Raw genomic sequence first — 20,443 nt, 5'->3', positions numbered from 1 at the left:
CAAAGATGGGCTCCATAAAGGACAGAAATGATATGGACCTAACAGAAGCAGAAGATATTAAGAAGAGGTGGCAAGAATACACAGAAGAACTGTACAAAAAAGATCTTCAGGACGAAGATAATCACGATGGCGTGATCACTCACGTGGAACCAGACATCTTGGAATGTGAAGTCAAGTGGGCCTTAGAGAGCATCACGACGAACAAAGCTAGTGGAGGTGATGGAATTCCAAATGAGCTATTTTAAATCCTGAAAGATGATGCTGTGAAAGTGCTGCACTCAATATACCAGCAAATTTGGAAAACTCAGCAATGGCCACAGGACTGGAAAAGGTCAGTCTTCATTCCAATCCCAAAGAAAGGGAATGCCAAAGAATGCTCAAACTACCGCATAATTGCACTCATCTCACATGCTAGTAAAGTCATGCTCAAAATTCTCCAGCTAGGCTTCAGCAATATGTGAATCGTGAACTTCCAGATGTTCAAGCAGGTTTTAGAAAAGGCACAGGCACCAGAGATCAAATTGCCAACATCCGCTGGATTATAGAGAAAGCAAGAGAGTTCCAGAAAAGCATCTATTTCTGCTTCATTGACTATGCCAAAGCCTTTGACTGTGTGGATCACAATAAACTGTGGAAAATTCTTCAAGAGATGGGAATACCAGACCACCTGACATGCCTCTTGAGAAACCTGTATGCAGGTCAGGAAGCAACAGTTAGAACTGGACATGGAACAACAGACTCGTTCCAAATAGGAAAAGGAGTACGTCAAGCTTGTATATTGTCACCCTGCTTATTTAACTTCTATGCAGAGTACATCATGAGGAATGCTGGGCTGGAAGAAGCACAAGCTGGAATCAAGATTGCTGGGAGAAATATCAATAACCTCAGATATGCAGATGACACTACCATTATGGCAGAAAGTGAAGAGGAACTCAAAGGCCTCTTGATGAAAGTGAAAGAGGAGAGTGAAAAGGTTGGCTTGAAGCTCAACATTCAGAAAACGAAGATCATGGCATCTGGTCCCATCACTTCATGGGAAATAGATGGGGAAACAGTGGAAACAGTGTCAGACTTTATTTTTTTGGGTTCCAAAATCACTGCAGATGCTGATTGCAGCCAGGAAATTAAAAGACGCTTACTCCTTGGAAGGAAAGTTATGACCAACCTAGACAGAATATTAAAAAGCAGAGACATTACTTTGCCAACCAAGGTCCATCTAGTCAAGGCTATGGTTTTTCCAGTGGTCATGTATGGATGTGAGAGTTGGACTGTGAAGAAAGCTGATTGCCGAAGAATTGATGCTTTTGAACTGTGGTGTTGGAGAAGACTCTTGAGAGTCCCTTGGACTGCAAGGAGATCAAACCAGTCCATTCTAAAGGAGATCCATCCTGGGTGTTCATTGGAAGGACTTACGCTAAAGCTGAAACTCCAATACTTTGGCCACCTCATGCGATGAGTTGACTCACTGGAAAAGACTCTGATGCTGGGAACGATTGGGGGTAGGAGGAGACGGGGACAACAGAGAATGAGATGGCTGGATGGCATCACCGACTCGATGGACATGAGTTTGAGTGAACTCCGGGAGTTGGTGATGGACAGAGAGGCCTGGCGTGCTGTGGTTCATGGGGTCGCTAAGAGTCGGACATGACTGAGCGACTGAACTGAACTGAACACATACATACGGAATCTAGAAGAATGGTACTGAATAACTTATTTACAGAGCAGTAGTAGAGAAACAGACAGAGAACAGACTTATGGACGTGGGGAGAGGGGAAAAGAGGGTGAGATGCATGGAAGGAGCAACATGGAAACTTACATTACCATGTATAAAATAGACAGCCAATGGGAATTTGCTGTATTTTTCAGGAAACTCAAACAAGTGCTCTGTATCAACCTAGAGGGTTGGGTAGGGTGGGAGATGGGAGGGAGGTTCAAAAGGGAGGGGATACATGTATACCTATGGCTGATTCATGTTGAGGTTTGACAGAAAACAACACAGTTCTGTAAAGCAATTATCCTTAAATACAAAAAAAAAAATACTAGAGTGAATTGCCATGCCCTCCTCCAGGGGATCTTCCCAACTCAGGGGTGGAACCCATATGTCTTAATGTCTCCTGCATTGGCAGGCAGATTCTTTACTACTAGTGCCACCTGGGAAGCCCGGTTTAGCTCATAAGGCCTTTTATAAACTGGCTTTGTTATCTCCAGCCTTATCCGATCATTCTCAGCCACCATTCATCCTCTTAGCCTATGGACTCACTTATAGTTCCCAAAGCATTTCCCAAAGTGTATTCAGCCAAATGCTGATACGGTATGGAAAGATTTTGGTGACTGGAGAAGTTGCAGAAATGTCAGATTAGAGTTAAACATTTTTCTGAGCTACTGTCCAGTCTATAAATGTGCCTTGTGCCTCTCTTTCTTGGGAAAAATGTATACAGACAGCTATTCCAATTAATTATACAAATGCGTTTCTCCAGGGTTTCCTGTTCGAAGGAAAAGCAGTTGGAAAATGATATATGATGTTGTATTAATATTATGCTCCCCGGGACCTCCAGGCTTTCACACAATGTTCAGTTTTCTGAATTGTCCAAAGGAGTTTTTCACCCACAGAACTCCTCAGCTCCTGCCTGTGCATCAGGGCACTCCCCTGAGGGCTGACCTCTGGATCTGACTTGAGTGTTTCTCTCTTCTGAGATTTCTAGCCTGCTGTACATATCTCCATATGGTAATCTTTCTACTCTCTAACTTGCTGATTGACTTGTCTGTCTTCCCCTTTAGATTGCAAGTTCCTTAAAGACAGGGGCTTATCACAGACTTCACTTTGTTATTGCCTAATAATTACTGGGCTTCCCTAGTAGCTCAGCTAGTAAAGAATCCCCCTGCAATTCAGGAGACCCTCTTCAATTCCTGGGTTTGGAGGCTACCCACTCCAATATGCTTGGTCTTCCCTGGTGGCTCAGATGGGAAAGAATCTGCCTGCAATGAGGGAGACCTGGGTTGAGAAGATCCCCTGGAGAAGGCAATGGCTATCCACTTCAGTATTCTTGCCTGGAGAATCCTTATGGACAGAGTAGCCTAACAGGCTACAGTCCATGACACGACTGTAGTTGTATCTGCCAAACACCTAGTAAGCACAGCACAGAACTTATTAGGTGTTTGGCAGATATGTGTTAAATATAGGAATGAAAGATGGTGCAAGGTTATATCTAAATTTTTATGAAATATCACACTGGCATATTCAAAATGAACTAAGTCTAATAACACAAACAGTAGAATCAAAGTTTCATTTACAGATATGAGCAATGCCATAGTACCCAGAATTAGGGGAATTATACCAAGATAACAATAGCAGCACACTGACACCTAATAGTCTTGAATTTCTGTCTTGGTAGTAAGATTTTATGTATAAATGTTTGGGACCACATATAAGCTTGAGTCTACATTTTCTTTTCTCTAAACCAGAACAAAATACATGAGCAAATGAAATAATGTTTGGGAAGTGTTTTGAAAATGTCCTAGAACCATAAAAATGTTACATCATTATTAATCAATTATTAGCTTGCCCACATACACATTTTTGGCACTTTCAAAAAGCTAAGAATTGGTAGCTGTGCTATATTGCCTGTACGAATTCTATCTGTGGGCCATTCTAAAGGAAACATCTTGGCAAAACAGGAAGAAAAGGAAGGCATACAAGCTTTTCAAATCTACTATAGGATATAATTTTACAAGTTGTAAGATAGTTTTATGCTTTCAAATTAAGCTCTCACTTTCTAAAGAAAATTATAGAGAACCATTTGGCTCTTCAATCAGTCATGTCTAACCCAAACCACCTGTAATCTAAACCAAAGAAATGACTGTATCAATTTTTCACAGAATTTGTGAGTACCTAAAGTGACAGACAGGGTCTTCTTCATGATTAGATACGTGGGAGCTTTGGATAGCATGATTAAGGCTCAGAGTGCATTATTACTATAAAAACTCACCTTGTTTTTGAATTCTTGACAAGGTGAATGATTTCCATTTCCCGTCATTATGGTTTTGACTGCTGACAACAGAAGCCATTCCTGAACCCAGATCATAGCTGACTTTTATGTGCCCATCAGTGAGCTCTACACTCATGAAATCCTTCTATTAACAGAGGAAAAATACACCAGTGATTAGATACACAGAGAAATATATGGGTATTCACTTTGTGGGGTTTGTAATAGGGCTTTATGGTTAATTTACTGAATGTCTTGATCTGTAAATAAAATCCATTTTTGGAAATAGAATCGGTGTTAGTATTTTATGAATGATTGTGGGTGTGATGTTATGGTGCAAATGGTCAAAGCCAAATTACTGCAAACTCCGGGAGTTGGTGATGGACAGGGAGGCCTGGCGTGCTGTGATTCATGGGGTCGCGGAGAGTCGGACACTACTGAGCGACTGAACTGAACTGAACTGAACTGATCCTTTTATTATAGGAGTAAAAAGTGTGTTCCTTTGAAAATGTATTAAGCAAACTAAATAGGATGTTCCCAGAAAGAAGTTACTAAGAAACATTGACCTGGAAAAAATAACAAGGATATTTAGAACCACCTTTTCACTAAGGTCTTTAGAAGAAGGCTAATACAGCATTCTGCTGTATGTTTTTGTATAGAGGTGTTTCTTTTAAAGAATTATAAGGCAGTTATTCTAAAAACAAATGATAATTAAGTTATACATGTAATTAAAGTTATCGATGGAAATACATAAATACTATGCACCACTCTTGGAGAAGGAAATGGCAACCCACTCCAGTGTTCTTGCCTGGAGAATCCCAGGGACAGGGGAGCCTGGTGGGCTTCCGTCTATGGGGTCACACAGAGTCGGACACGACTGAAGTGACCTAGCAGTAGCAGCAGCATGCACCACTCTTGGCTATGCACATTCATCCCAGACTCCTCTGAACAATAACTGATAATTCAACAATAACTGATAACTGCATTGGAACCCTACGAAAAAAAGAAGCAAACCATATCTCCAATTGTGAAAGATCAACTGTGCAAATCTTTACCAGGTCTCGAGTGGCAAGGTACATCAGGAGAGCACTTGAAGAAAATGTCCTGAACTTGAACATGACAGTGGAGATGTTGGGGTACCAACGAATGGGGCGACTGACCAATGCATAGCCTTCTCCATCAAACTGAATGGTCCCCTCACTATCTTCCACCTGTGGACTGAAGAGAGACATTTCACATGAATTAGACGATGTCTACATGGTCCATCCACTTTCAATACATCACACTCTATCTTGTGAGTCTGGATTGTAGGTCAGGAACAATCCCAGATACATCTTCCATCCTTCCCCTTCTCTCCAGTGCCACCATCAGGCCAGGTAACCACCATCTTTCACCTGGACTTCATTAGGTATTCAATAACTAGGTCAATAATGATTTAAATCCTTTTGCTGAGGTGCCTAATGGATAGTTATGTTGGTGTTTAAGTGTACTTAGTGGTGTGAACTAGTGGGATTTTGGAACATGCTGAGAATGCATTATTTCTCACTTCTACTGTATAATCTGGTCCCATCACTTCATGGGAAAGAGATGGAGAAACAGTGGAAACAGTGTCAGACTGTTTTTTGGGGCTCTAAAATCACTGCGGATGCTGACTGCAGCCATGAAATTAAAAGACGCTTACTCCTTGGAAGGAAAGTTATGACCAACCTAGACAGAATATTAAAAAGCAGAGACATTACTTTGCCAACCAAGGTCCGTCTAGTCAAGGCTATGGTTTTTCCCGTGGTCATGTATGGATGTGAGAGTTGGACTGTGAAGAAAGCTGATCGCCGAAGAATTGATGCTTTTGAACTGTGGTGTTGGAGAAGACTCTTGAGAGTCCCATGGACTGCAAGGAAATTCACCCAGTCCATTCTAAAGGAGATCAGTCCTGGGTGTTCATTGGAAGGACTGATGTTGAAGCTGAAACTCCAATACTTTGGCCACCTCATGCGAAGAGTTGACTCACTGGAAAAGATTCTGATGCTAGGAGGGATTGTGGGCAGCAGGAGAAGGGGATGACAGAGAATGAGATGGCTGGTTGGTATCACCGACTCGATGGACATGAGTTTGAGTGAATTCTGGGAGTTAGTGATGGACAGGGAGGCCTGGCGTGCTGTGATTCATGGGGTTGCAAAGAGTCAGACACGACTGAGCAACTGAAATGAACTGAACTGAACTGAGAATGCATTATTACATTTTCCAAATACATAATATAAAAGGGAGTAGGGTTTAGATGAAAAGGGTGAAGGTGGTTGAAATGCGCTAACTTAAAAGTTTTAAGAGGAAAAGCCATGACGGAATATAGACTCCTAGTCTCTGGACTCTGGCTATTCAGTTGGATTTTCTGGGACATGTTAGATTCAGACAATGAAGGGCTCCTCTCACTGTGTGTGTTTGTTGATCTGTCTTTTTCCCCAGTATGTAAGCTCTATGAAGACGAGTAGTGCTTATGGGTTAGGCTCTGTGTCAAGCACAACCTCAGCATCCAGCCCAATACTTGGCTCAGAGTAGAAGCTGGTAAATATCTGTGGAATGAGGGGGATATTAGTAAATCAAATTGCCTCACAGAGAATACATGTTCAATCAATACTGGTTGAATAATTAATGAATATCTAAGATATGTCTTGTAAATATAACGTTTAAAAAGATTTCTTTTTCAAAAGAAAAGTTATCATCTATCTATCTTACTTAACTGATGTTAACAGCATAAGTTTTGACTGTGGAGATATTTTTAAACTTTAAATATCTGCATCTTAGTTTATATTTGAATCTGTGAAACTGGACTGTTGTATTAACTTGAGAGTAGAGAAGAGCTATTGAGAAATACACTGATGTAAAATAATAATAACTGAGACTATTATTTGTATGAAACCTTGGCTAATGAGAAAAATAATAGTGTACAAACATTACTGGGCTTGTGGAAGAATAACTGCATTTTGACAAGTTGGCTTCCTCTCTGTTTCTGGAAAAGAGAGAAATATAAAACTGAAGACAAAAGGAAGGGAAGAGTCTTATCTGTGTTTGTCACAATCATGTAACTGTAAGTTATACCTAAATAGGTATAAAATCAGATTGATATATTTTTGTATAATGTAGCTTAAAGCTTAAAAGATGTTTTTCCAATATTCATGAAAAGTTAACTGAAAGGTTTGTGGGACTAAATCACCTTATTAACAATATAACTTATAGCAAATAAATTCAGTGAATAAATGATGAATTTGGGCTTCTTTCATCATTATTAAAAATCCATTAAAATCTGGAATATCATGATGCTGGAGATAAGAAAATGTAATGTAGACTCTACTAAGTAGAAGGTCTTTGAGGATCTCAAATACTTGGATTTTGCATTATGTACCACCACACTATCAACAAAAACCCCAGAAAGGGTGTGGGGATCACCACTGACAATTTCCCAAATGCTTTGGCCCAAAGTACTGTTACTTACAACTTGAAAAGAAAAAAAAAAAAACATAAAACTTCACTACATAATGTCAGAATAAGCACTGGAATAAAAAACATGTCACATTTGTATCCTGATGTTCTTATGGCCTAAAACTATTAATTTCAACACATAATGGAAAAAACAGCAGAGTAGATGGCAGGAAACCTGGCGTCTGATGTGGAATCTCAGAAGTCACATAACACCTCAGGTCTCAGTGTCTCCACTCTGAGATGAGAGGTTTAGATCAGTGGACGATTTCTAAAGCCTATTCCCACTTCAACCCTGTAAGAGATTCTCTTGTTTAAGCAACAGGCAAATCGGCAAGCAGGAGTTTTATATAAGAGCAGCAAAACATACAGTTGTAGATCAGGCTATTTTGTTTAATTCATTAACCAAAAACCAGGTAAACCTGGCTTCAAATTGGCGACTTTGAGGTTGGGGAAAAATGAATCTTTCCAATCATAGTCCATAAAATTTCAAGAGCTAACATTATACTAGAGTTTTCCTATTCATTTCCAATATATTTACTAGGAAGAGTGACTATTCTTTTATAATTAATAAATTATGATCTCACAGCCTCCAGAAAGAAAACCACAACCACAGAAAGCTAACCAAAATGATCACATGGATCATAGCCTTGTACAACTCAGTGAAGCTAGGAGCCATGCTGTGCAGGGTCACCCAAAATGGACAGATCATGGTGGAGATTCTAAAAAACATGGTCTACTTGAGACGGGAATGGCAAATCACTTCAGTACTTTTGCCTTGAGAACTCCATGAACAGAGTGAAAAGGCAAAGAGATATGAAACTGGAAGATGAGCCTCCTGGGTTGGTAGGTATCCAATATGCTACTGGGGAAGAGCAGAGAAATAGTTTTAGGATGAATGAAGAGGCTGAGCCAAAGCAGAAACAATGTCCAGTTGTGGATGTATCTGGTGGTGGAAGTAGGGTCCAATGTTGTAAAGAACAATATTGCATAGGAACCTGGAATGATAGGTCCCTGAATCAAGGTAAATTGGAAGTGATCAAACAGGAGATGGCAAGAATGAACATTGGCATTTTAGGTATCAGTGAACTCATGGCAGAGGAACCAGAGATCAAACTGCCAACATCCACTGGATCATGGAGAAAGCAAGAGAATTCCAGAAAAACATCTACTTCTGTTTTATTGAGTATGTCAAAGCCTTTAACTGTGTGGATCACAATAAACTGTGGAAAATTTTGAAAGAGATGGGAATACCAGACCACCTGACATGCCTCTTGAGAAACCTATAGGTCAGGAAGCAACAGTTAGAACTGGACATGGAACAACAGACTAGTTCCAAATAGGAAAAGGAGTACGTCAAGGCTGTATATTGTCACCCTGCTTACTTAACTTATATGCAGAGTACATCATGAAGGATGCTAGGCTGGAAGAAGCACAAGCTGGAATCAAGATTGCCGGGAGAAATATCAATAACCTCAGATATTCAGATGACACCACCCTTATGGCAGAAAGTGAAGAGGAACTCAAAGGCCTCTTGATGAAAGTGAAAGAGGAGAGTGAAAAGGTTGGCTTGAAGCTCAACATTCAGAAAACAAAGATCATGGCATCTGGCCCCATCACTTCATGGGAAATAGACGGGGAAACAGTGGAAACAGTGTCAGACTTTATTTTTTGGGGCTCCAAAATCACTGCAGATGCAGCCATGAAATTAAAAGACTCTTACTCCTTGGAAGGAAAGTTATGACCAACCTAGATAGTATATTAAAAAGCAGAGACATTACTTTGCCAACCAAGGTCCGTCTAGTCAAGGCAATGGTTTTTTCCGTGGTGATGTATGGATGTGAGAGTTGGACTGTGAAGAAAGCTGAGTGCCGAAGAATTGATGCTTTTGAACTGCGGTGCTGGAGAAGACTCCTGAGAGTCCCTTGGACTGCAAGGAGATCCAACCAGTCCATTCTAAAGAGGGAGGATAAAGGGAGGAGGGAGGTGGGAGGGGGGTTCAGGAGGGGGAACTTATGTAAACCCGGGGCGAATTCATGTCAATGTATGGCAAAACCAACCAATATAATATTGTAAAATAATTTGCCTCCAATAAAAAATAAATTACTTAAAAAAAAAATAAAGGAGATCAGTCTTGGGTGTTCATTGGAAGGACTGATGATGAAGCTGAAGCTCCAATACTTTGGCCACCTCATGAGAAGAATTGACTCATTGGAAAAAGACTCTGATGCTGGGAGGGATTGGGGGCAGGAGGAGAAGGGGACGGCAGAGGATGAGATGGCTGTAAGGCATCACTGACTCGATGGACATGAGTTTGAGTGAACTCCGGGAGTTGGTGATGGACAGGGAGCCCTGGCGTGCTGTGATTCATGGGGTTGTGGAGAGTCAGACACGACTGAGCGCCTGAACTTACTGAACTAAAATGGACAGGAACGGGAGAGTTTATTTCAGATTACTACTGTTGGCAAGAATCCCTTAGAAGTAATGGAGTAGCCCTCATAGTCAACAAAAGAGTTGGAAATACAGTATTCAGGTACATTATCAAAAATGACAGAATGACTCAGTTCATTTCCAAAGAAAACCATTCAACATCACAGTTATCCAAGTCTAAGCCCCAACCACTAATGTCAAAGAAGTTGAAGTTGAGTGGTTCTATGAAGACCTATAAGACCTTCTAGAACTAACACCAAGAGAAAAAAAAAAAAAGTCCTATTCATCATAGGAAATTGGAATGCAAAAGTAGGAAGTCAAGAAATACCTGGAGTAACAGGCAGGTTTGGCCTGGGATTACAAAATGACACAGGGCAAAGGCTAACAGAGTTTTGCCAAAAGAACACACTGGTCATAGCAAATATCCTCTTCAAACAACACAGGAGATGACTCTATACATGGGCATCCCCAGATAGTCAATACCAAAATCAGACTGATTATATTTTTTGCAGCCAAAGATAGAGAAGGTCTATACAGTCAGTAAAAAGGCCTGGAGCTGACTGTGGCTCAGATCATCAGCTCCTCATGGCAAAATTCAGGCTTAAACTGAAGAAAGTAGGGAAAACCATTAAGTCATTCATGTAGGACCTAAGTCAAATTCCTTATGATTATACAATGGAAGTGACAATAGGTTCAAGGGATTAGATCTGATAGACAGAGTGCCTGAAGAACTATGGACAGAGGTTTGTAACACTGTATAGGAAGTAGGGATCAAGACCATCCCCAAGAAAAAAAAGTGCAAAAAGGAAAAATCGTTGTCTGAGGAAGCCTTACAAAGAGCTGAGAAAAGAAGAGAAGCTATAGGCAAAGGAGAAAAGGAAAGATACACTCATTTGAATTCAGAGTTCCAAAAATAGCAAGGAGAGATAAGAAAGCCTTCCTCAGTGAGCAATGCAAAGAAACAGAGGAAAACAATAGAATGGTAAAGATAAGATCTCTTCAAGAGATACCAAGGGAGCATTTCATACAAAGACAGGCACAATAAAGGACAGAAATGGTGTGGACTTAACAGAAGCAGAAGGTATTAAGAAGAGGTGGCAAGAATACACAGAAGAACTGTACAGAAAAGATCTTCATGAACCAGATAACCATGATGGTATGATCACTCACCTAGAACCAGACATCCTGGAGTGTGAAGTCAAGTGGGCCATAGGAAGAATTACTATGAACAAAGCTACTAGAGGTGATGTAATTCCAGCTGCTGCTGCTAGGTTGCTTCAGTCGTGCCCGCCTCTGTGCGACCCCATAGACGGCAGCCCACCAGGCTCCACCATCCCTGGGATTCTCCAGGTAAGAACACTGGAGTGGGTTGCCATTTCCTTCTCCAGTTAAAATCCTTAAAAATGATGCCGTTAAAGTGCTGCACTCAGTATGTCAGCAAATTGTAAAACTCAGCAGTGGCCATAGGATTGGAAAAGGTCAGTTTTCCTTCCAACCCCAAAAAAGGCAGCACCAAAGAATGTTCAAACTATCACACAGTTGCACTGATTTCACATGCTAGCAAGGTTAATTCTCAAAATCCTTCGTTAAGCTTCAACAGTACTTGAACTAAGAACTTCCAGATGTTCAAACTAGATTTAGAAAGGGCAGATGAACCAGAGATCAAATCTGTTGGATCATAGAAAAAGCAAGAGAATTCCAGAAAAACATTTCATTCTGCTTTATTGACTATGCTAAAGTCTTTGACTGTGTGGATTACAACAAACTGTAGAAAATTCTTAAAGAGATAGGAATACTAGACCACCTTACCTACCTCTTGAGAAACCTGCATGCAGGTCAAGAACCAATAGTTAGAACTGGACATGGAACAAGACTGGTGCAAAATTGGGAAAGGAGGACATGAGGGCCTGAGATCTTTGCAGAACTGATAATTAATGATGCTATAGTCCTACATAATATGCACAGCTGAAAGGACATTTAAATGCTTTAGATGTTTGGTTGACAATAAACATTTGAAAATTCTACTTATAAATTTACTGAAGAAATGTTTAGGGAAAAGTTGGTGTTGATTTGTGAGTAGCAGAATGATATTGTAGACCTCATTGTCCTTATATTGAAATCATTTTACAGACAACATTCTTTATTAGATTTTATCAAAGATTATGAACAAAACCACTATAAACCATGAATGGATCAGACTTTCAAATTGCCTTCAGTGCCAAGTTGAAAAGTTCATGATGACAAAAAAAAAAACAGATGAAAGTTAAAACTTTTGGGGAGAGAATATTTTGAGTCTATTTTCTTCTATAAAACTCTAGAGACATTGAGAAGAAAATGTGAAGTACTCTCTCTACATTAATGGAGAATTTAGGTCCTAGCAATGTACATGTTCTCTTTATATTAGAAATAAAAAATATAAACTCCTTAGCACCTAATTATTTTAGAGTTACTATGTGTGTTGATTAAGCTTCCAGGCTTTAATTTACATTTTATAGCTTTAACTAAATATAATTAAAATTGTTGTAGGCTCAGTTGTTCAGTGGCCTTTAAGTTTTTATGCAGAGAAATCCTCTGCTGCTGCTAAGTCGCTTCAGTTGTGTCTGACTCTGTGCGACCCCACAGACGACAGCCCACCAGGCTCCCCTATCCCTGGGATTCTCCAGGCAAGAACACTGGAGCGGGTTGCCATTTCCTTCTCCAATGCACGAAAGGGAAAAGTGAAAGTGAAGTCACTCAGTCGTCTCCGACTCTTAGCGACCCCATGGACTGCAGCCTACCAGGCTCCTCTGTCCATGGGGAGAAATCCGCTACTTCTACTTAATTTTTTACATAATCTATTCAGGTTTATATAAGAATATTTATATACGCTTGATAAATATTTTTGAATTTCAACATTCTAACCTCTATCTTATAATTAATGATGGATATTATGAAACTTTCTCCTGGCCTATCTTGACCTCTGTTTTTCCTTTCCCACTTAAAATCGTCAAGTCTGGTGGGTTTCCACTTGAAACACTTACAGGATGTTATGTATCATTTCATAAATCCGGTAAAAGACAAGACCTGCAGTATGGTTCTATATTTTCTTGTAAACATAAACAGAGTGAATCCAGGCTCTGAGGGGCCTGCAGTTTAATCGTTAGGGAGAGTTTTCTTTAAGTAAAACTGAAATATGACTATGAAAGAGCCACAGACACCCAATTCTTCCTGAATACAAAGATAAATTGGAGTGGAAAGAGATAGTAGTCTTAACTGATTGAGGCTAAAATACTTTGCTATTGTTATTTAGTCACTAAGTCACATCCAACTCTTTGCAACTTCATGGACTATAGCCTGCCAGGTTCCCCTGTCCATGGGATTTCCCAGACAAGAATAATGGTATGGGTTGCCATTTCCTTTCCCAGGGAATCTTCCCAACCCAGGAATCGAATCCTCTTCTCATGCTTGGCAGGTGGATTCTTTACTACTGAGCCACCTAGGAAGCCCTGAAATATCTCACCTTTGCAAATTGTACAAAAACATATGACCATGTCAAAGTACTAGGGTACTTCCCAAGGCCTTGGTAAGTGCCTACGCAAACTGGGGAGAGGACTTCAGGTTACTTCGCTTCCTGGTAAATCTACCTTGAACACAATCACTTCAAACCTGTTGCTTATCATCCACATGATAATGGAACACTGCACAATAAAATTAAAGCTTTTGTGATGCATAGGCCAGACAGACATTAGGAGAGTCCTCCTCTTAACTAACCTGACGGTACATCCTTTGCAGTCACCTTCTATTTCTCGGAAATTCCACAATCCTATAGGTTTGCTGTCAAAGTATGCTTCTCCCATACAGCCAGTGAATGTGATCACACGCACAGCATCAGCCTTCTGCAGAGAGAAACGTATTTGTTAGAATTTCACAAAAAAAATCTTAAAGAATCCATGCTGGTGTTGTTTAGTTGCTTAAGTAAGTAAGTGTTAGTCGCTCAGTCGTGTTCAACCCTTTGAGACCCCATGGACTGTAGCCTGCCAGGCTCCTCTGTTCATGGGATCCTCCAGGCAAGAATACTGGAGTGGGTTGCCATTCCCTTCTCCAGGGGACCTTCCCAACCTAAGGGTTGAACCTGGGGCTTAGTCATTTAGTTGCATGCAACTCTTTGAGATCCCATGGACTGTAGCCCACCAAGCTCCTCTATGAGATTTCCCAGGCAAGAATACTGGAATGGGTTGCCATTTTCTTCTCCAGGGGATGTGCCTAACCCAGGGATCGAATCTGCATCTCCTGCATTGGCAGGCGGACTCTTTACCACTGAGCTATCAGGGAAGTCTTACAGTATTCATGAGCATTGTTATCTGAGCAGAAGAATCTTGAGTAGTTATTATCCACTCTTTGTAAAAATCTTGGTTGTGTACATATTCATTTTTTAACTGTATAATAATATATCCTCAGATCCTGGTTTTTCTGTGCTATACCAGTTTATCACCATTAGTAAATAAACACTCCCTGCTTCTGATTTTAAATGAACTGCTTATTCTCTTTGAGATTCTGTTTTCTTCTTGGTCTGTAACAGGATTATTAGGACAATTATATAAGAGAATTTATTTATGGTTCCACATTCAATGCCTGGCACAGAGATGGTGTTTAATCCTACAAGACCTTTTAGAACTAACACCCAAAAAAGATGTCCTTTTCATTATAGGGGACTGGAATGCAAAAGTAGGAAGTCAAGAAACACCTGAGGTAACAGGCAAATTTGGCCTTGGAGCACGGAATGAAGCAGGGCAAAGGCTAATAGAGTTTTGTCAAGAGAATGCACTGAACATAGCAAACACCCTCTTCCAACAACACAAGAGAAGACTCTACACATGGACATCACCAGATGGTCAACACCGAAATCAGATTGATTATATTCTTTGCAACCAAAGATGGAGAAGCTGTATACAGTTAGCGAAAACAAGACCAGGAGCTGACTGTGGCTCAGATCATGAACTCCTTATTGCCAAATTCAGACTGAAATTGAAGAAAGTAGGGAAAACCACTAGACCATTCAGATATGACCTCAATCAAATCCCATATGATTATACAGTGGAAGTGAGAAATAGATTTAAGGGACTAGATCTGATTGATAGAGTGCCTGATGAACTCTGGACGGAGGTTCGTGACATTGTACAGGAGACAGGGACCAAGACCATCCCCATGGAAAAGAAATGCAAAAGAGCAAAATGGCTGTCTGAGGAGGCCTTACAAATAGCTTTGAAAAGAAGAGAGGCGAAAAGCAAAGGAGAAAAGGAAAGTTATAAGCATCTGAAGACAGAGTTCCAAAGAATAGCAAGGAGAGATAAGAAAGACTTCCTCAGTGATCAATGCAAAGAAATAGAGGAAAACAACAGAATAGGAAAAAGCAAGAGATCTCTTCAAGAAAATTAGAGATTCCAAGGGAACATTTCATGCAAAGATGGGCTCGATAAAGGACAGAAATGGTATGGGCCTAACAGAAGCAGAAGATATTAAGAAGAGGTGGCAGGAATACACAGAAGAACTGTACAAAAAAGATCTTCACGACCAAGATAGTCATGATAACGTGATCACTGACCTAGAGCCAGACATCTTGGAATGTGAAGTCAAGTGGGCTTTAGAAAGCATCACTACGAACAAAGCTAGTGGAGGTGATGGAATTCCAGTTGAGCTATTTCAAGTCTTGAAAGATGATGCTGTGAAAGTGCTGCACTCAATATGCCAGCAGATTTGGAAAACTCAGCAGTGGCCACAGGACTGGAAGAGGTCAGTCTTCATTCCAATCCCAAAGAAAGGCAATGCCAAAGAATGCTCAAACTACCGCACAATAGCACTCATCTCACACGCTAGAAAAGTCATGCTCAAAATTCTCCAAGCCAGGCTTCAGCAATATGTAAACCGTGAACTCCCAGATGTTCAAGCAGGTTTTAGAAAAGGCAGAGGAACCAGAGATCAAATTGCCAACATCCGCTGGATCATGGAGAAAGCAAGAGAGTTCCAGAAAAACATCTATTTCTGCTTCATTGACTATGCCAAAGCCTTTGACTGTGTGGATCACAATAAACTGTGGAACATTCTGAAAGAGATGGGAATCCCAGACCACCTGACGTGCCTCTTGAGAAACCTGGATGCAGGTCAGGAAGCAAGAGTTAGAACTGGACATGGAACAACAGACTGGTTCCAAATAGGAAAAGGTGTACGTCAAGGCTGTATATTGTCACCTTGCTTATTTAACTTATATGCAGAGTACATCATGAGGAACGCTGGGCTGGAAGAAGCACAAGCTGGAATCAAGATTGCCGGGAGAAATATCAATAACCTCAGATATGCAGATGACACTACCCTTATGGCAGAAAGTGAAGAGGAACTCAAAAGCCTCTTGATGAAAGAGAAAGAGGAGAGTGAAAAGGTTGGCTTGAAGCTCAACATTCAGAAAACAAAGATCATGGCATCTGGTCCCATCACTTCATGGGAAATAGATGGAAAAACAGTGGAAACAGCGTCAGATTTTATTTTTTTGGGCTCCAAAGTCACTGCAGATGCTGATTGCAGCCATGAAATTAAAAGACGCTTGCTCCTTGGAAGGAAAGTTATGATCAACCTTGATAGTATATTAAAAAGCAGAGACATTACTTTGCCAACAAAGGTCTGTCTAGTCAAGGCTATGGTTTTTCCCATGGTCATGTATGGATGTGAGAGTTGGACTGTGAAGAAAGCTGATCGCCGAAGAATTGATGCTTTTGAACTGTGGTGTTGGAGAAGACTCTTGAGAATCCCTTATACTCAAGGAGATCCAACCAGTCCATTCTAAAGGAGATCAATCCTGGATGTTCATTGGAAGGACTGATGCTAAAGCTGAAACTGCAATACTTTGGCCACCTCATGAGACGAGTTGACTCACTGGAAAAGACTCTGATGCTGGGAAAGGTTGGGGGCGGGAGGAGACGGGGACGACCGAGAATGAGATGGCTGGATGGCATCACCGACTCGATGGACATGAGTTTGAGTGTACTCCGGGAGTTGGTGATGGACAGGGAGGCCTGGCGTGCTGTGATTCATGGGGTCGCGGAGAGTTGGACACGACTGAGCGACTGAACTGAACTGAGTGCTCCTATACCACTAAGAGGATTTCTTTCCAGAGATTATGAGAAAGGGTTGTTGTTGTTGAGTTGCTAACTTGTGTCTGACTCTTTTGTCCATGGGATTTCTTAGGCAGGAATGCTGGAGTGGGTTGCCACTTCCTTCTCCATATGGAAATGGTTCAGTTCAGTTCAGTTCAGTCACTCAGTCGTGTCCGACTCTCCGCGACCCCATGAATCACAGCACGCCAGGCCTCCCTGTCCATCACCAACTCCCGGAGTTCACTCAAACTCATGTCCATCGAGTCGGTGATGCCATCCAGCCATCTCATTCTCGGTCGTCCCCGTCTCCTCCCGCCCCCAACCTTTCCCAGCATCAGAGTCTTTTCCAGTGAGTCAACTCATCGCATGAGGTGGCCAAAGTATTGCAGTTTCAGATTTAGCATCAGTCCTTCCAATGAACACCCAGGATCGATCTCCCTTAGAATGGACTGGTTGGATCTCCTTGCAGTACAAGGGACTCTCAAAAGTCTTCTCCAACACCACAGTTCAAAGCATCAATTCTTCGGCGATCAGCCTTCTTCACAGTCCAACTCTCACATCCATACATGACCATGGGAAAAACCATAGCCTTGACTAGACGGACCTTTGTTGGCAAAGTATTGTCTCTGCTTTTTAATATATTATCAAGGTTGGTCATAACTTTCCTTCCAAGGAGTAAGCGTCTTTTAATTTCCTGGCTGCAATCAGCATCTGCAGTGATTTTGGAGCCCAAATGGAAATGGTAGATACTGACAAAGGGAAAAAAATGCTTGCATATAGATTACCCTGTGATACTGCTGCCCCCAGTTTTTCATTTCCTTTTACATTCAAGTAGGTTTCTAGTGCAGGAGAATGAAGGGACAGGGTAAATTTGTAAGAGAAGGGACCCTGTGGTTGTTGCTTGGGGGCATACACAGCACAGAGCCTGACATCTAATAAGGGCAGAATAAACATTTGTTGAATGACAACCTTGGTGTCTTTCTTACAAGGAAAGGTCTTTTTAAAATTTTTATTTTATGTTGGAGCATACCCATCTGCCAAAGCAGGAAAAGCAAGAGATGTGGGTTCGATTCCTGGGTTGGGAACATCCTCTGGAGAAGGGAATGGCAACCCACTCCAGTATTATTGCCTGGAGAATTTCATGGAGAGAGGAGCCTGGCAGACTACAGTCCATGGATCACAAAGAGTCAGACACGATTGAGCACATACACTATAGCTGATTAACCATGTTGTGTTAGTTTCAGGTGTACAACAAGGTGATTCATTTATATATATACATCTATTACTTTTCAAATTCTTTTCCCATTTAGTTTATTGCAGAATATTCAGCTGAGTTCCCTGTGCTACACAGTAAGTCCTTGTTGGCTATCTGTTTTAAATACAGCAGTGTATACATGTCAATTCTTGGTATATAACAGTCAAGAAGGCAGAGAATGATCCCGTTCTCTCTAGAGAAACTTGCTGTAATTTAAACAACTGTTTGTTTTGGCATTGATAATGTTACAATTCTATAACACTCTGCCAAAGTGAATCCACATTTGTCTGAGTAACCTGAAAGGAAAAATTGAATTTACATGTTTGGGTTTTATAACAAATATAAGGAGACAGTCATGGACTAGTTAAACATTTGTAGTTATAATTTAGGTTAAAGTCATGATCATGTACATTTTGCTACTGCTATGATCAAGTGGGGCATTACCATGAAGAAGAAATGTTGGTCAGACACTGACATTTACAAGTCAAGGACAGTCCTTGGGATTCTCTGTTATCTGTGGAAGCTTCCCTTAACTTTCCTTAACTTCCCTTAACTTAACTTCCCTTAACTTATCCTACTTGTGAATTCTACTTGCTTTTTGTTTTTCCTCTTGCATTATAAAAACTATACCTGGGATATTTTCCTGCTCCTGTGGATTTTTATTAACATGTCGATATAGTTACTTGTTTGTTTTTGGTTCCTGTAATGGTATGGCAGGAACCTTGAAACTTTTGGTCAAAATGATTAAGATTTTCTATAGATTGCATTTGCCTTTACTTTTTGCCCCTCATATTGGCATAAATCAGTTTCTTTATGCCTAGTGACATCTGAATAATAAGAATTATTTAAGGTGTAATTTAAGGTGTGACTACCAGATGGTAAAGAATCCTCCTACAATGTGGGACACCTGGGTTTGAACCCTGGGTTGAGAAGATCCTCTGGAGGAGGATATGGCAGCCTACTCCAGTATCCTGCTTGGAGAATCCCATGAACAGAAGAGTCTGGTGGGCTACAGCCCATAGGGTTGCAAAGAGTCAGACATGACTGAAGCGACAGTACATAGCACCATATCTTAGGCATTTGTTATAAATTTTACGCATATAATCTCACTATTCATTGTGGTAGTAAGGGATGGTGGTTAAAAATAGAGATTCTTATGCCTGGTAACTGTAAGAATGGGTTAGCATAAGAATGGCCATCTTAGAGGCTGGAAAAATCATTTTTACTGAGTATGTGACTTGAGGGAAGAAGAACTAGATAAAACTTGGGAGACAAGTTAATCTTCCCAGTTCCACCACTGACTGCCATGTAATCTTGGGTGAATCATTTATTTCTTATATAGATTTCTTAAGTATAAAATGAGGCTTCTATCTACATTTTGGGGTTGTTATGAAAATTATTAATTCATGTAAAATTACTTAGAACATTACTTAGGACATAGTAAGGATTATATAAATGTTATAAGAGTTTATTACTACATATTATCCTACAGTAAACAAGCAGTATAGATATTTTTATCTTACTTTTCTAGTTGAGGAAACTGAAGCCCAAGGGGTTAAGTGATTGCCTAAGGTCATATTTTAGCAAGTGATAGAGCAGGGAATTCAGCCTGGATTTAATTTCAAAATTTCTTTCTTTTTTTCTGTTTTTTTTTTTTTTTTTTTTTGTGTGTGTGTGTGGGTGCATGCTCAGTTGCTAAGTTGTGTCTGACTCCTTGCGACCCCATGGACTGTAGCCCACCAGACTCCTCTATCCATGAGCTTTTCCTGGCAAGAATACTGGAGTGGGTTGCCATTTCCTCCTTCAGGGGATCTTTCCAACCCAGGGAAGGAATGCATATCTCCTGTGTCTCCTACATTGCAGGCGAATATAACTCTGCTACCCCTGTATTTATCTTTCTGAGGAGGACAGAAATTGGCAATATGACTGTATATTACTTCGTACCATATACATTTATATGCAGCTCTAAGAAAAGAAGGTGATTCTAGTGTGTAGTTATGGAATCCATTCCAATGCTTTAGAATCACATCTCATACACAAAGCAAACAAAACAACCTCACTGTATATGAAGGCTGACTTCTCATAAATTTGGGGTCACCCTGGCTTCTCACATTTTCTGACTAATCTTATCCCAGGATGATTCTGACAAGCCCAGGATTACCCATTATATTTGGTTGTGC

At 40.6% G+C, this 20,443-nt stretch overlaps 1 protein-coding gene across 1 annotated transcript in view; it reads right to left on the bottom strand.

Moving 5' to 3' along the window:
* LAMA2 (laminin subunit alpha 2) overlaps positions 1-20,443 on the bottom strand; it is a 710,698-nt gene that overhangs the window by 61,899 nt on the left and 628,356 nt on the right. Inside the window, exons 49-51 of the mRNA XM_088840739.1 lie at positions 13,635-13,759; positions 5,039-5,201; positions 3,987-4,131 (exon numbers count right to left, since the gene is read on the bottom strand). Of these exons, the coding sequence (XP_088696865.1) occupies positions 3,987-4,131; positions 5,039-5,201; positions 13,635-13,759 (433 nt within the window). The remainder of the gene's footprint in view (positions 1-3,986; positions 4,132-5,038; positions 5,202-13,634; positions 13,760-20,443) is intronic.

This window comes from Moschus berezovskii, chromosome 10, assembly GCF_049115385.1.
Source record: "Moschus berezovskii isolate FMDL1 chromosome 10, NW_MosBer_1.0, whole genome shotgun sequence".
Lineage (NCBI taxonomy): Eukaryota > Metazoa > Chordata > Mammalia > Artiodactyla > Moschidae > Moschus > Moschus berezovskii.
This window is presented reverse-complemented; position numbering and strand designations above follow the sequence as displayed.